The 17424-nt window shown below is 40.7% G+C and overlaps 1 protein-coding gene across 1 annotated transcript; it reads right to left on the reverse strand.

Moving 5' to 3' along the window:
* Positions 1-142: 142 nt before the first annotated feature.
* Positions 143-3979, reverse strand: LOC139155248 (nuclear protein 1-like). Its single transcript, XM_070730360.1, has 3 exons — positions 3776-3979; positions 1563-1715; positions 143-810 (listed from the first exon to the last, which is right to left on the reverse strand). The coding sequence occupies exons 1-2, from the start codon at positions 3876-3878 to the stop codon at positions 1573-1575; spliced, it is 246 nt and encodes an 81-aa protein (XP_070586461.1). The 5' UTR covers positions 3879-3979; the 3' UTR covers positions 143-810; positions 1563-1572.
* Between the last annotated feature and the right edge of the window lie 13445 nt (positions 3980-17424).

Genomic DNA, 17424 nt, shown 5'->3' on the forward strand with positions numbered 1-17424 from the left:
TTGTGCACGAACTGCGAAGATAGTTTGGGAGAAGGGTAGAGGGAGGGATTTGTGTGTGTAATAAAAGCTTATTGTAAAATCTGCCTCAGTTCTCTTCCTGTTGTTCTGCTCATTGTGAAAGTCTATGCTTCATTCCAAATGATTGCGAGAAAACAGAAGTCAATTTTATTTATCATGAAAAAAACATAAATGCACATCTTAAGGAACTAAAGATTGAACATAATGCTATTCCCTCGATCCCCACATAGGTTTCTCTTGATCCATTCTCCTGCCCACTCCCCGTTTTCCCCTAATTTATGTAAGGTTAACATTGTTACAAACGCATTTTCCCCCATATCAAAAGTAGATTTACTCATCTATTTTCATTCTTTTTTAGAGAGAAAAACAAACAAAAAACTGGGCTACCATTAATAACAGCATTTATAGATGAATCAAATCCTCCCTCAGGATAAGTTACAAAACTAAGACATCACAATATCCTGGCTTTTTGTTTTGAACATTGAAGGGGGGGGGAGGTAAGCTTAAGACAATTATTTGCTTTTCCAAGCCTAAGTGTACAATCATTCTATTTGCTTTTCCAGAGTGAATAATCATTAAGGCAGTGGGGTTTGTTTGTTTTTCCCCCCCTGATGATTTTGAAATGAATTGCAGCCTTCACTTTCACTCGCTCCTGATGTGAGCCATAAGACTGTCTACCATCTTCCGTAATTCAAGGAACCACCAAATTACATGGCGTCCATCCATCGGTCTCCGTATCCTCGTCGACATTGCCATGGTGTCCAGAACCTGAGTAGCAAACCAGATTCAAAGCTGGTGAGAGAGGAAAGAAAATGGTGAGTGATGGGTACAGCTTCTACAAGGGAGGAAAAATAATATTTCTATCCTGAACGTCAACTCTGAATGGCTGATAAAGAGTTGAAGGATAAGGGTGTTTCAGAATATTATGCAGTATGGGATGAGTGAGCCTTGCTGGTGCAGAGGTTAGAGTGCAGTACTACAAGCTGCTTCTGCTGACTGCTGGCTGTAGTTCACCAGTTCAAATCTCACCATGCTCCAGGTTGACTCATCCTTCCGAGGTGGGTAAAATGAAGACCCAGATTGTTGGGGGCAATATGCTGAATCTGTAACTGCTTAGAGAGAGCTGTAAAGCACTGTGAAGTGATATATAAATCTAAGTGCTATTGCTATGATTGGTTTGAATGAATAGACAATAGAAATAGTAACTATAAATCTACATAGTTGGATATATTGTAAATAGAAGGTATTTAATGTACCGATTATTGATTTCAATTGTATAATATCCCAGACTTGCTAATTATGTGATAGAATTGTGTAAAGCAATTGGGAGTTGAAGTTCACAAGTCTGAAAAGTTGCCAAAATTGGACACTTTAAGAGAGTGAAAACTACAGTACATTTGATATGTGGCTGTATGTTCTCCCTTTGCAAGGAAAGCAGCCTCACCCAGCTGCCTTCTACCAACTTGTGTCAAGAGACAATCGCTTGGAGTTAAAACTCTTGACATCAGTGGAATTATTTATCAAGCCATTCACTGGCCTTTTACCTTCATTTTTTCATTTTTTGGAGTTTGTCATCTTTCGCTTTTGCTCTGTGTTTTGCAGCTTCAAAACGATCTTGCGTTCATGGCCACCAGGATTCGGGCGATTTGTATGGTCCTCAGCCTCTTTCTTGGATCGGCCTTTGCGTGAAGAGCCACCTAGGGATACCCCCAGAACAATAGTTTATTACTTTGGACCATTGACACTCACTCTTGTGTAAATGATTTGTTTTTTACATGTTGTGAGCCGCCCCGAGTCTTCGGAGAGGGGCGGCATACAAATCTAAGTAATAAATAATAATAAATAATAAAATCCAGTAGAGAATCAACAGTTTCAGTTTCAGTTTAATCAGATTTGTATGCCGCCCCTCTCCGCAGACTCGGGGCGGCTCACAACAGTAGCAATACAATATAAGACAAATCCAATATTTAAATTAATTTAAAAAACTTAATTTAATTAATTTAATTTAAAGTTTATTAGATGTTGCAGGTCAACTTCAACCTCTTGCTATCTATTAAGCAATGTAGAAATAGCAAGAAGAGCACCAGGATGTCAAAAAAAAGTTGAGATGGAAACCATCACCATATGATCAAAACGGCTACTTTTTATATGCATTGCATACTACTTTATTCCTTTTGCAATAAATAACCACTGTGGGGGGGGGCTTCCCTTTTCACAGTGCCTTAGCAAAAAGTAAGAACTTGTGAAATTTTGGTTCATAATCTTCAGACCCCATGAAAAAGTCTTCTAGCTCTGTAGAAAAAACTTGGCTTACAAGGGTTATTTTCAGGGTATGTGGTTACCAAACTCTACAAGCCAATGCTAATGTGAGGACAATATTTTAGAAAGAATATTTGAGCAGAAAGTTTCCACTAAAATAAGTTGTCATGGCTTGGTTTTGGCCATATGTTGGCCTGTGCCTACATAGAAAGTCTGGCTGGAATTTTTAATGTGCACTAACTGGAGTTGATTTTTTGGGGGGGGCTTCTTTTAAAATGCACAGACAAATTCAGGAAGCGATGACTTTTAAAAAAAATTGATGGGATGAAAACACAGGCTTTTTGTTGTTGTTAAGAATTCAGCGACTTGGAAGCTTGTTGGTTACAGTTTTTTCTCCAGCCACTAGAACTAAAACATAAAATTATATATTTATTTTTAGCAAAGGCTTGTTTGCCAGCCATTGTGGGAATCATGTGCCAGGGACACAGAAATCTGTAAACAGTACCAGTAGAGTCCCTCTATGTCTGTGGATATAAGACCAATGTAAAATCTTTAATAGCTTATAATTGAGTAAGAGAAAAACCTAATAAATCATTTTATTAATAACCCTCAATTCCTGGATTTACGTAAAATACTACCCAAATCCAAGAATCTGGAGACTTGGTTTACAAATATTGTGAAGTCATGATTTATTTAACCGCCCAATTTTCAAATCATTAAGCCAAGGTACTATTGGCCCACAAGATTTCAAAAATAGTTTAATATTATTATGCAAATATTTCCAATCAACTCCTTTGTGCATAGTAGAGCCGCCAGTATTTTTCACCCAGATTAACATGTATGAAAGCACTTTTGCAGAAATTCACGTCTCTGTTATGGGTGTGGTGTTCAATACACATGAAGGTGAAATCTGACATCTAATCGGAAAGATAAATTCCAGATTAATAATTGCAAAACGAACCAGAAAGAGGACTAAGAAAATATTTACAGATCGCTCATATCCTGAACAGAACATAATAACTGAGTTGGAAGGGACCTTAGAGATCTGGTAATCCTACTCCCTGCTCAGGCAGGAAACCCTATATAGCATTTCAGACAAATAATTGTCCGATCTCTTCTTAAAAACTTTCAGTATCAGAGCAATCACAACTTCTGGAGGCAGGTTGTTGCACTGATTGTTAATTTGATTAATTTAACGTTACAAAACAACCTCGAGTGTGAGAACGATTACAATGTAAACACAGGCATGCGACGCCAGACACAATGATGTAACGTACACCTAACGTCACCTATCTCTCCTCCTTCCCACGCCCCATGGGTGTCGCCACATCCCACCTGCTAACGCCCAAGCTGTTCGGGTTTTTTCCTTCTGTGCCCTTTTAAAAAAAATTGTTGACCGGCCCCTTCAAAGCTCCGATTTTTAAATTCTAACATACTTTAATCTCTCTCTCCGCCACCCCCTCTCATCTCTGGATCCCATATCTGGTAGCGCACCTACCGCTGTATCTGTCGGTCAAGCTGTAGAAATCGTACTGGTCGAAGTATTCCACCTCGAAAGCAGTCGGGCGCAGCTTCTCGGCTTGCACGAAGGAAGTGGACATGATGAGACGTCTCTTGCTCCCAGATGGCAGACGGAAAAACAACAACCAGGGGCGGTGTGGCGTTTTGCAGCGACAGCCGATCTTCCGAACGTTATTTGTTTTTTGGAAACTGGATATCTGTGTGTGTATATATATATCTTTTTTTTCCGAGAACGCCCATAATTGCATCAGCTTTTCCCACCCCTTAAAGCTGCAGGCAAGAAAACAGCCACGCTGATGCAACGGCTGATAAACAGATGCTAAGCCAATACTGTATTTGAGTTTATCTTCAGACAATTGTCCTCAACCAAGGACGAAGAAAAAAAAAAGCGCATGTCTTAACACACGTCTTTAGGGTTTCATTTTAAAACCTTGCCTGAGAACAACAAAAGCAAAAAATTCCGCTGTAAAGCCCATACAAGTAGTGTTGACACTATCTGCTGAGTTGCTGGGAGCTATGCGAATTTGTCTTGCAAATAAATAAAAACAATCCTCCATGTGCTGCCGTGTTTAGGCATATATAGTATGTATCTACATCCTTTGGGTGTTAGTACCTTTGATGAAAATTGAAATCACTCAATATGTAATTCACCATTCCTTAATGTGGGCTGCTTTCTTGTTAAGGGGAAGGGGCAATTTTAAGACTTATTTATTTAGTCCAATGCACAATAATACACAATGAAGGTTATAGAGGATATACTCGAGTAAAATATATTAGAGAAAGAATAGAAGTGAAAATAGAGGAATAAAATATATCAATAAGAGAGTAGAAGAATATTATAAGAATAGTATAAGAAGAATAGAATAGAAGAATAGTAGATACTATATATGAGAGATAGGACAATAGGACAGGGGACAGGAGGCACACTAGTGCACTTATGTACGACCCTTACTGACCTCTTAGGAATCTGGAGAGGTCAACCGTGGATAGTCTAAGGGTAAAATGTTGGAGTTTAGGTGAAGATATTACAGAGTCCGGTAATGAGTTCCATGCTTCAACAACTTGATTACTAAAGTCGGATTTTTTACAGTTCAATTTGGAGTGGTTAATATTAAGCTTGAATCTGTTGTGTGCTCTTGTGTTGTTGTGGTTGAAGCTGAAGTAGTCATTGACAGGCAAGATATTGCAGCATATGATCTTGTGGGCAATACTTAGACTTGTGGATTTCAACTCCCAGAATTCAAAATGAAAGAGTGAAGGTAAGAAGCCAGTGTACGGCTTGATAAATAACTCCATTGATGACAAGAGTTTTAACCCCAATTGGTTGTCCCTTGACACAAATTGATACAAAGCAGCTGGGTGGGGCTGCTTTTCTTGCAGAGGGAGGACATATAGCCACATATCAAATGTAATGTATTTTTAATTCACTTAAACCAAGAATGTCCAATTTTGTCAACTTTTAAGGCTTGTAAACTTCAACTCCCAGAATTCTCCAACCAGCCATGCATGCTGACTGAGGAATTCTGGGAGCTGAAGTCCACAAGTTTTAAAGTTGCCAAATTTGAAGATTTCTGGGCTATGGATCTATGAAGTGGTCTTCCAGAAGGGTTGCTTTGTTAGAAACAAAGATCAATTTAAAATTTGTTTCATCTGGAGCAAAATTATTCTATTTCCTTTGTTTTCAAAAGTAAAAATCTGTTTTAAAAAAAACACCTTTAAAAATATTTTGTGTAAACGTTATTTACTAATTAAAGTTTTTAAGTTGCCATATATGTAGTGAAAAGCACAATCTAGATCAGTGATGGCAACCCTTTTTTCCCTCGGGTGCCAAAAACATATGTGCACACATTATTGTGCCTGCGGGAGTGCCCACACCCATAATTCAATGCTTGAGGAGGGTGAAAATTGCCTCTCCTCTCCCCCAAAAGCCCTCTGGAGGCCAGAAACAGCCCATTTCCAACTTCTGGTGGGTCCGGTAGGCCTGTTTTTCACCTTCTCCAGGCTCCAGAGGCTTCCCAGAGCCTCCGTGCAAGGCAAAAATTAGCTGTCCGATATGCTGTGCTGGAGCTTGAACTAGGGCAACGGCACGCGTGCCAGCAAATATGGCTCCACGCGGTACCTGTGGCACTCATGCCATAGGTTCACCATCACTGCTCTAGATTATCCTTCTGACCTCGAAGTGTAGGGTTTTGAGCCTACCATAGTCTTATTCATTTCTGTATTGCTGCTAAACAATGCTAGTAAATATAAGCCACGTGTTCATTTTGTATTTTATGCAGAATAATGTTAATAACATAAAATACTTTAGATGTTTGCAGACAATGGATGCTGTTTGCTTACAGCTGGCTTATAAGCTTCCAAACAATGCAGAGTTCATGCTGTTATCGAATACAACTCTCATTTTCCTATCATGAATTCTGAATGGCAATAGGAATTCAATCCAAGTCATCTGAAGAAACAGCTGAAAGAAAATCTGTCCAAAAAGAAGGATATTTTTAAAAATGTCTGAAACTTTCAACATACACACACACACACACACATCATCATAAAAACTAAATCAAATTCCTTGGCATTTCTGAGTAGTCTTCCAGCCTTCTGAGGTGGGTAAAATGAGGACCCAGATTGTTGGGGGCAATTATGTTTATTCTTTAAATTGCTTAGAGAGGGCTGTAAAAGCATTGTGAAGCGGTATATAAGTCTAAATGCTATTGTTATTATTGTAATAGTCCTGTCACTAGGACTGTCTGCCCCATTTAGACTTCACAGTTCTCCCTAGACAGGGCCTCTTTGTCTGCTGCTGCTGTTTTTTGCTTTGCATTTTCTATTGGCTATTAAGGTATTTGCCCCAGTCTGGACTATATCCAAGACAAACAGATGGAATCACAAGGACAGGCTGAGTCAATGTTATTGCTGAGCTCCAAGGTGACTTACTCTAAGTTTTTCTCTCTGTGTAAACACTGTCTTTTCTCACTCACCTCCATCAGGAACTGTTCAGCAATTTTTAAAAGTTTATTACGGCTTTCTCTTGCCTAGGTATAAATTTGGACACACCAAATGTGGGTCGTTCTGGGTAGTCTCGTGAAAAGATAATTTGTGGGGTATTAACTTCTGAATTCAATAGAATCCAGAGGCACATGCATTTTGTTCCCAGGGCAAAACACTCATGATGCATCTCTATTCCTTTACTACATAAAATAAATTTCCAGTTGAGAGGGAGTCAAATTAGAGACATGTAACTGCAGAAGAGGTGTCCCATATGGCTAATTTCATATGGCAATGGAGTCAACTCAGCCAACATATGGTCACCTTCAGTAAGAGATCAGGTATCAAGGAAATAAAAGAAAGGAAAAGATGAAAGGCAAGAGGAGGGGAGGGGAGGAGAGGAAAGAAAGGGAGGAAGAGGAGGTTTAGGTATGGAAAAGAAAGAAAGCATAAAATAACACAAACATTATCTATCTTCAGTTCATATAATTCTATCCAAAGAAGAAGGAAAGGGTCTGCCTTTCTGCAAACATCTCAGTTGGGCATTTGGGTAAGTAAAAAAATAGAATTTAAGTTCCATCCCTTTCTACATGTGTCACATATGTATGTAAAAAGCAGTTGGGGTTCAATAGCAATTGCAGCTATTATTTTGAATTTTTGACATCCTATAGATCAGTGATGGCGAACCTTTTTTTCCTCGGGTGACGAAAAAGCATGGGCATGTGCTATCGTGCATGCATGAGTGCCCACACCCATAATTCAATGCCTGGGGAAGGCAAAAACAGTTTCTCCCGCCCCGTGGAGGCCCTTTGGAGGCTGAAAATGGCCTATTTTCCAACTTTTGGTGGGCCCAGTAGGCTCATGTTTCATCCTCCCCAAGCTCCAAAGGCTTCCCTGGAGCCAGGGAAGAGTAAAAACACCTCCCCCATCCCCCCAGAGGCTCTCTGGAAGCCAAAACCGCCCTCCCAGAGCCTCTATGTGAGCCAAAAATCAGCTGGCCAGCACATACATGCATGCTGGAGCTGAGCTAGGGAAACGGCTCACTTGCAAACAGATATGGCTCCGCATGCCACATGTGGCACCCGTGCCATAGGTTCGCCATCACTGCTATAGATGCTCACTATATAATAATGTATGCAACTTCGTATGGAATAGGGTTCTCTATATAAAACTCTGTAAGCATATCCAAAAGTTTTCAGTAGTGCAATTTTAAGAGCTTATTGGTAAACAGTTGGTTGTTTTAAATAGGTGCTGATCATTTGTTGTTAGATTCTGCTCTAGCTATTACTCACCCCCATTTAGATCTATGCTACACTTACGTGTGCAGACCAGCAGCAGGTTCCTCTTAGCTGCTTACTGGTGCGCTACACATGCATCCTGACAATTTAGGTGCTTGCACACAACCATGAACCCCCCTCACACGATTTTGCTTCCTCGCATGTGCAGGAAGCAAAGAAATGCTGAAATCTCAGAAGGGAATGCTCACGCGCACTTGATTTTAGCAATTTTTTGCTTACTCGCATGCGCGGAAGCAAAAAATTGTCAAAATCCCCTGTGCGACAGCATCCCCCCGCAAAATTTTGTTCTTCATATGCACAGGAAGCAAAAAAAGGCCAAATTTTTAAAAAGATGGCGCCGTGTGATGCACCGGCAAAGATGGCACCAGAGCTGCTGCATGCAAATTGCAGAATTGACAGGCCGCTACTTGAACAGCGCACCCTAGTGCACCAGTAGGAACCCACCACTGGTGCAGACTATGCTTTAGTGTTGCATTTCCATGTAGATACTGTTCATCTAAATCAGTTGTATGTACAGCCGTGCATAGGCCGAATTTGCCTAGTTTCTGCTGATTGGCTAATCAAACAGTGGGAGAAATAAACTGCTGTCGATGGCCAACTAGATTACAGGGAAGCCCATAAAAGTGGCTTCCCTGTAGCCTGCCAGCAGTTCATATTACTTTCAGCCAGGAGAATAAAAGGTGCTAAACTGTTATTGTGGCTCACTCCTTCTTTCCTGCACAATTCTAAAGCTGGTGACAAAGGTGGTTGAAGAAAGACAACAGGACAAAGGCACCTCATGCCATCTGCTGCCATCTTAGAAGTAAGTATCAGCCTGCTCTGGCCAAACTTGAGGACGGCTACTCACACCTCTCCCACTCCAGCAATCTTTGACCCAAAGACGAAAGAATGGCACACTTACATGAGCTGCTTTTGCATGTTCCTAGAAGCCAACAACTTCTAGCACCTGACAATAGGAAGAGGGCTTTGTTCCTAACCTACTGCGGGCCAAAAATGTACAAAATGGCAGATTCTAGTGGCACACACAGACATTGAGTCCATTTCGTGAGCAACGCTCCAGACAAGTTTGAAGGAACATTATGCTCTGGCAGCAACCCCAATGGTCAGCAAAAACTAATTTTACCATTGCTGCCAACAGATGGTTAATCAATCAATGACTTTGAAGCTAAACTCTGGGAGATTGCAGCCAAATGTGGATTCATAAACCTGGAGAAAATGACAAAAGATCGGATCATTTTAGAAAAAAGAAAAAAAGAAGCTGCTGATCAGAAGGGGACCAACTTTCAAGAATGTTGTGGAAGAAGCTGGAGCCGCTGAATTATTGGACAACTCAGTAGCAGTCCATCGCACACACAGGAAGCCCGATTGGACGTCCAAAGTCCCAAATATAACGAGTCATAGGACAATGAATTGGTGCACCGTGTTCACACTGAGAAAAGAGTAAGCCACAGAGACTATGAGAACAGGCAAACCCGATGTTTGGGTTGCCTAAGGCAGTGTTTCCCAACCTTGGCAACTTGAAGATATTTGGACTTCAACTCCCAGAATTCCCCAGCCAGCGAATGCTGGCTGGGGAATTCTGGGAGTTGAAGTCCAGGTATCTTCAAGTTGCCAAGGTTGGGAAAGACTGGCCTAAGGGGCCATGCCAGGGCATTTTGTAAATTTAAAGACACCATTGGCTGCTACTGCCACAAAAGAGGAAGCTTTTGCTGCCTCTTTAAAGAAACCATTGGCTGCCACTGTCACATCGCGGAAGCTTGCCAAGTCACCCAACCGACCCCCTACCAGCCAGCCCTGTACTAACCCCCCAAACCCTCAGGATCAGAAAGACAAGGGCAGAACTGTTCAGGGGGCCCTTGGGGTTGGCCAGGGATAAGCAAATTTGGCTGTTCTATGACTTGTGGACTTCAACTCCCAGAATTCCCAAGTCAATCATGTTAACTCAGGAATTCTGGGAGTTGAAGTCCACATATCATAGAAGAGCCAACTTTGCCTACCCCTGGGGTAGGCACAGGGACAAATACCAATACTAGGACAACTAGGGGCTCGACAACACCACTGTTGGCCACTCCGACACTGGTCAGGTTTAGAGGTTCCACATCACTGTAGCCATTGAATGAACCCCATGCAATATGGAGCTAGACACTGGCTCCGCATTCATTGTTATGTTCTGAGAAATCCTGAAGCAAGTCCTGATAATGGCCGAGTGTGGTGGACACACATCGACCAATTCAGGGACAGGCTGTGAGATTCCTGGCTTCGCCACCCAGAAGCTGACTAATTTCAATTTCAATGTCAATTTATTAGATTTGTATGCCGCCCCTCTCCGAAGACTCGGGGCGGCTCACAACAGTAATAAAAAAACAGTATAACAATGGAACAAATGTAATAATAAAATTATATAAAACCCCCCAACAATTTAAAAACCATACAGCACATACATACCAAACATAAAATATAAGAAAGCCTGGGGGAGATGTCTTAATTCCCCCATGCCTGGCGATATAGGAGGGTCTTGAGTAACTTGCGAAAGACAAGGAGGGTGGGGGCCGTTCTAATCTCTGGGGGGAGTTGATCCCAGAGGGCCGGGGCCGCCACAGAGAAGGCTCTTCCCCTGGGGCCCATGAAACGACACTGTTTGGTCGACGGGACCCGGAGAAGGCCAATTCTGTGGGACCTTATCAGCCGCTGGGATTCGTGCGGTAGAAGGCGGTTCCGGAGGTATTCTGGTCCAATGCCATGAAGGGCAACCCAGTGAAAGGCTGTATTTGCTGGCGCCACAGGAGCATGCCATGAGCACATGCACGAAAGCAAAAAGACCCGGTGATTTTCACCAGAATCTAGCCAGTTGTGCACATGCATGGCAGCCTGTGCTGGAGCTACGTGTGCAGCTCCATTTTTGCTACCCCCACAGCACCCCCTCCCCCTGTGTGGCCAGCAACCCATGCCTGAACCAACCACAAGAAAGCACGGTGCAAAGGCAAGAACAACATGGGTTTCTGCGCTGAAGACGATACAGAACAAGCAATTCCGAGAGCTAGGTCCTGCCCGCAGATTGTACTACTTTCAGTCAGGAGAATAAAAGGTGCTCAACTATTCCTGTGCCTCATTCCTTCTTTCCCGCGTGAATCTAACAGCAGTGTTTTCCAAACTCAGCAACTTTCAGAAGTATGGACTTCAATTCCCAGAACTGCTCAGCCAGTACCTGAATTCCACTCTGTTTGTAGAAGATATACCATATTATAATGGATCCCAGACATTGACTATTTCATAATCAAGAGACAGAACACAAGATAAGAATTTTAGATTGGCAACATTAATAGAAAACACTGAGCCAATCAAATAAACAACACTTTGGACGTTTGGTAAGGCATTACAGTAGTTTATAATTTTTCTGTTCTTCTCAGGACCCTTAAAAGTGCATTAGAAAGCCTTTTATAGAGATTATGGTATAATATCTCTACTGAGAAAGCAGAATATGGGTGAACAGCCCATTCCCCAACTTCAGGTGGGCCCGGTATGCCCGGTTTTCACCCTTCCCAGGCTCCAAAGGCTTCCCTGGAGCATGGGGAGGGCAAAAACGCTGTCTTCCATCCCTCCAGGAGCCCTCTGAAAGCCGAAAATACCCTCCCAGAGCCTCCGTATGAACTGAAAATGAGCTGGCTGCTGCGCACATGTGTGCTGGAGCTGAGCTACACAACGGCTCACTTGCCAGCAGATATGGCTCCCCATGCCACCTCTGGCATCCGTGCCATAGGTTCACGGTTCACCATCACTGTCCTAGAACATAGAACCGAATTGGAGGGGACCTTTGAGGTCTTCTGAAGTCAAGCCATGTTTTATCTGGGTTACCTTTGCCAGAGCCTCCAGAAGGACACTTCTGGTGAGAGCAATCAACCAATGGAACAGTTTGCCTTCAGAATTTGTGGATGTTCCATCACTAGAGGCTTTCAAAAAGAGACTAGATTTATCTGAAATGACACAGAGTCTCCTGCTTGAGCAAGGGGTTGGACTAGAAGACCTCCAATGTCCTTTTCAATGCTATTGTTCTATGTTTTTGGTTCAAGCTATTCCATTGGTTGATTGCTCTCACCAGATGTGTCCTTTCTGGAAACTAACCCAGAAAAAAAATTACTTCATTTTATATCACCCAACAATGTTAATACTACAGAGAAACCCAAGTTCCATTTTATAATCAGTGCCTGCAAGGTATTAATATTGGAAGAAGTAACATTTTGTTTTCATTGGGCAGCTGAAGTTTTTATCAGAAATCATTAATAACCTTTTTTTCATTGTTCCTTCTTTCTTTCCCCTGTTCCTGCTCTTGAGTTCTGCTTTTATTTCACAAGAAAGTCCTATTGGTGTATTAATAGTATACTTAACAGTTAGCAATCTACACTTTCTCTTCTCTAAAGAAAGTGATATTGCATTTTTAAAGTTTCATTTCCCCATTCTTCTTTCTTGCAGCAATTGTTTTGCTTGAGATGGGTTGGAAAAGGATTCTGGGGAAGACTCCACATATCTGGTTTTCCATGCACCATGTGCAATAAATGCATATTTTTGTGCATATTTTTCATAGGCATGGGCCCAGTCTGAAAAGGGTGCGATTAATGATTAATTTATGTGCTGTCAAATTGACATCAGCTGCTAATGACAACGTAGATAAGATGTTCTCGAGGACAATTAAGTATAATCAGGTTTTTTCAGGTCATTGAAGGGTGTCCATCACCACTGTAACCCATTCTGTTTTGTTACTGGTCATCTTCTTTTTCCTTTCATCTTTCCCAGTAATAGAACATTAGAGAGCTTGATCTTTGCATGTGTCTGAAATGGGATAATTTATGTCTTGAGTAAGAATTCTGGGTTCATTTATTTTTTCTGGGATGCATTTGTTTATTTTTCTGGCTACCCTTGGCATTCAAATCGTGCAGAATGCAGCTGCGAGAGCAATCATGGGCTTCCCCAAATATGCCCATGTTACTCCAACACTCCGCAGTCTGCATTGGTTGCCGATCAGTTTCCGGTCACAATTCAAAGTGTTGGTCATCACCTATAAAGCCCTTCATGGCACCGGACCAGGGTATCTGCGAGACCGCCTTCTGCCGCACGAATCCCAGCAACCGGTTAGGTCCCACAGAGTTGGTCTCCTCCAGGTCCCATCAACTAAACAATGTCATTTGGCGGGACCCAGGGGAAGAGCCTTCTCTGTGGCGACTCCGACCCTCTGGAATCAGCTCCCTCCAGAGATTAGAACTGCCCCCATCCTCCTTGCCTTTCATAAACTCCTTAAAACCCACCTCTGCCGTCAAGCATGGGGGAACTGAAACATCTCCCCTTGCCTATATAGTTATTTGTGTATGATGACGGTATGTATGTTTTTATATATTGGGGTTCCTTGTTTTTTAGATTTTTTAAATGTATTATTATTACTTTAGATTCTAACTATTAGATTTGTTATTATATATTGTTTTTATCATTGCTGTAAGCCGCCCCGAGTCTACGGAGAGGGGCGGCATACAAATCTAATTAATAATAATATTAATAATAATAATAATAATAATAATAATAATAATAATAATTCTCAGGAGGCTTCCCCGACACCAAAGTTCAAATGCATACATTCTCTTCAAAATCCAACTTTTGCTACCATTGGTTGTCACAGGGAAAACCATTGCAACGATTCTGATCTTGAGAACGGTGTAATATACAGCAAGTGAAACATTTTCATTCTTGTAAATGAAACATAAAACATTTATTAACTCTACATTTTATTTTCATGAAGCAAAGTACAGACTTAAGTTGCCTTTAATAAATCCATAATTACTGCTAATCATACTATGCTATTACAGTATCTTAACTAGGCCATCCCAGGTTAAGATCAACATAAAGACTCATTTATTTATTATGTTATATAATTCGTGAAATTCTTCAGGTGATGACTAAAGATTTCTGACTAGCCAGATTTGTTTCATTTCACTTCATTTTATCACAAGTCCAAGATCCATTAATCAGAATTGGATACAAAAGGCATTCATATTGTTCCAATGTTCAGCTACCAATTTTGTTGTCAAAGCCACAAATCACTGAGTTTGAATATTATATTAAGTTATAATACAGCTTGTTTGGTTTTAGTTGAGCCAACTGTTCTGTTTTATAAATAATTTATGAAGCACAATGAATGGATTTACATATCACCCTGCAATAAACAAATAAATAATCCACACTTTGTATTAATTTGAATGTTGAGTTAAAGATCAGGGTAGTTCTGAGCATATTCTGAATTTAGGAGCTAATTTTTCTGAACCTGATATGAATTGAATCCATGCAAATATTGTTACACAATTGAAAATCAGAAATAGCTGTATATCACATAAATTTACATACCGCAGTTCTATCTATCTATCTACCTACCTACCTACCTACCTACCTACTTATTTATTTATTTATTTATTTATTGGATTTGTATGCCGCCCCTCTCCGGAGACTCGGGGCAGCTAACAGCAACAATAAAACAGTGTACAATAGTAATCCAATACTAAAACGATTAAAAACCCATTAATATAAAAACCAAACATACATACATACAATGCATAGAATTGTAAAGGCCTAGGGAGAAAGAGGATCTCAATTCCCCCATACCTGTTTTACTTCATGAAAACGTTTGCTGAAATAAATTTAAGGGAAACAAGTATCATTCTATTTCTAGAAAGATTATGTGAAACTCATGATAATTATCAGAGTTAAGGCATCGCAGCACACTGAACCTTTGGAAGCATGGCTTTATGATGCTTAAGTAGCCAAAAATAATTTATCCAAGCAAAGAATCTCAGGAAAATATGCAGGCATATAGTAGAAATTAAGCTTAGGTAACATTTAAATTCACTTCAGCTTCTGATGGACGCAGTTATGGCCTCAATAGGCAGAAGAAAGGTACAACTGCCTACATTGTAAACCACTGCCCCAAGTTAGCTTGTTGTAAAATGGGCGGCACAACACTTAATGATAGTCTGGGTACAAATAAGAATCAAATCATATTAGGAACTAGTCAATATAAATTGTAAGGAAACAAACAAGTCATTTTTAGGAGGGGAGGGGTGATGGAACTGATGAGATTAATAGTAGTGCAGGTTTAAAGTAAATACTTTGACAGTGCTGAGAGAATTATTTATTTAGTAGAGTGATAATGTTCAGGGGGGAAACTGTTCATGTATCTAGTTGTTCTGATTTGCAGTGCTCTATAGCGTAGTTTTGAGGGTAAGAGTTGAAGCAGTTTGTGTCCAGGATTTATTTATTTGTTTGTTTATTATTTCGATTTCTAGGCCACCCTTCTTTGAAGACTCAGGACAATGTATTTATAAAGATAAATACATAAGGTAAAATGTATTTATAAAGATAAATAACAGTAGAAATCGAAGATTAAAACTAAGCCAATTTAAAAACTAGATCTGTTAAACATGCTAAAATCAATCTAACATTTAAAAACCCCTATCATTAAAATTATTCAATCACATCCATCCCTGTCTCTATCATAATGATCTATCTATGATGAGCCGGGGTGGCGCAGCAGGTAGAGTGCTGTACTGCAGGCCCCTGAAGCTGACTATAGATCTGAAGGTCAGCGGTTCAAATCTCATCACCGGCTCAAGGTTGACTCAGCCTTCCATCCTTCCGAGGTGGGTAAAATGAGGACCCGGATTGTGGGGGCAATAGCCTAGCTCTGTTAGAAAGTGTTATTGCTAACATGTTGTAAGCCGCCCTGAGTCTAAGGAGAAGGGCGGCATAAAAATCGAATGAATAAATAAATAAATAAACAAACAAACAAACAAACAAACAAACAAATAAATAAATAAATAAATAACATGGGATGCAACAGAGTGTCCGTATTCAAGCCTGCCAACAAGGATGTGTCTTCAACATTTTCGGAAAGGACTGGAGAGTGGAAGCAGTGCAAATCTCTGGGGGAGAGTTGATTCCAAAGGCCAGAGCTGCCACAGAGAAGGCTCTTCCCCAAGGCCCACCAGCCAGCATTGCTTGGCTGACGAGACCTGGGCAAGCCCATCTTTGTGTGCCCTGACCAGCCATTGGAATACATGAGGCAAGAGACAGTCCCATGGGTAATCTGGACTTTCTTTCTTTCTTTCTTTCTTTCTTTCTTCCTTCCTTCCTTTCTTCCTTAATTAGATTTGTATGCCGCCCTTCTCTGTAGACTCAGGGCGGCATATAGCCATATAGGGCTTTAAAGGTAACAATTAACATTTTAAATTGCATTCGGAGACTAATTGGAAGCCAACGCAGCTCGCAGAGTTTTGACAAGGCATGCACATATCTGGGAAGGTCCATGACAGCTTGTGAAGATTATCTGCAGTCTCCGAACATTCTTTAAAGGTAGCCCCATGTAGTAATCTAACCTTGAGGTGATGAGGGCATAAGTGACTGTAAGGAGACTCCCTGTCCAGATAAGGCCACAACTGATACACCAGGCAAACTTGCACAAACGTCCCGCTTGCCACAGCTGAGAGGTGTTTTTCTAAACTCAGCTGTGGATCCAGAAGGACTCCCAAGTTGTGGACTTTCTCTGAGGGGGTCAAAAATGTCTGTAAATATTTTCTTTTCTTTTTAATTTAAAAAAAAATGTAAATTTATATGCAAATAAAAATAGCAAACAGCAATATACACACATCTTTAAAAACAAGAGAGCTGACCTTGCTCTCTCTTTCTTTATGTTATTACTTATACATTTCTAAATTATTTGCAGATTTTCATATTGGCATCATACATTCTTATACATTTTAGCTCTATTTCTTATAATAGTAAATATTTTCAAAGCCCTCTTTTTGACTCATGCAGTATACAGGTCCTCAATGGAAGGCAGTTTGGTAGCAATTATTTTTTCTGCAGTTCTAATTATCCTCATTGCAGAGCCAAACCAGACTGTTATAGTGTAGTAATGCCTGATTCAATTATCTTTTTTTTGCCATGGTTAATAAGTGAATCACTGACGTTAAATGAACCATGTGGTCGTTAAGCAGATCCAGCTTTCTCTTGTGACTTCGTTGGTCAGAAACTGGTTGGGAAGGTTGCAAATGGCAATCACATGACATTGGGGTGCTGCAACCATTGTAAACACATGTTAGCGGTAGTTGCCAAGAGCTTGAATTTTCATCACATTACCATAGGGATATTTGACGGTTGTGTGAGAACCAATTTAAGTGCCACTGTTACTTCAAATGGTCATTAAAAATAGTTGTAAATCGAGGGATTATCTATAAGAGCAGTAGCAAACTACAGTACTGTACTTCTGATGTGAACTCTACCATCTTGTGATTCTGATGACCGGTAGTTTCAG

Source organism: Erythrolamprus reginae, unplaced genomic scaffold (assembly GCF_031021105.1).
Source record: "Erythrolamprus reginae isolate rEryReg1 unplaced genomic scaffold, rEryReg1.hap1 H_1, whole genome shotgun sequence".
NCBI lineage: Eukaryota > Metazoa > Chordata > Lepidosauria > Squamata > Dipsadidae > Erythrolamprus > Erythrolamprus reginae.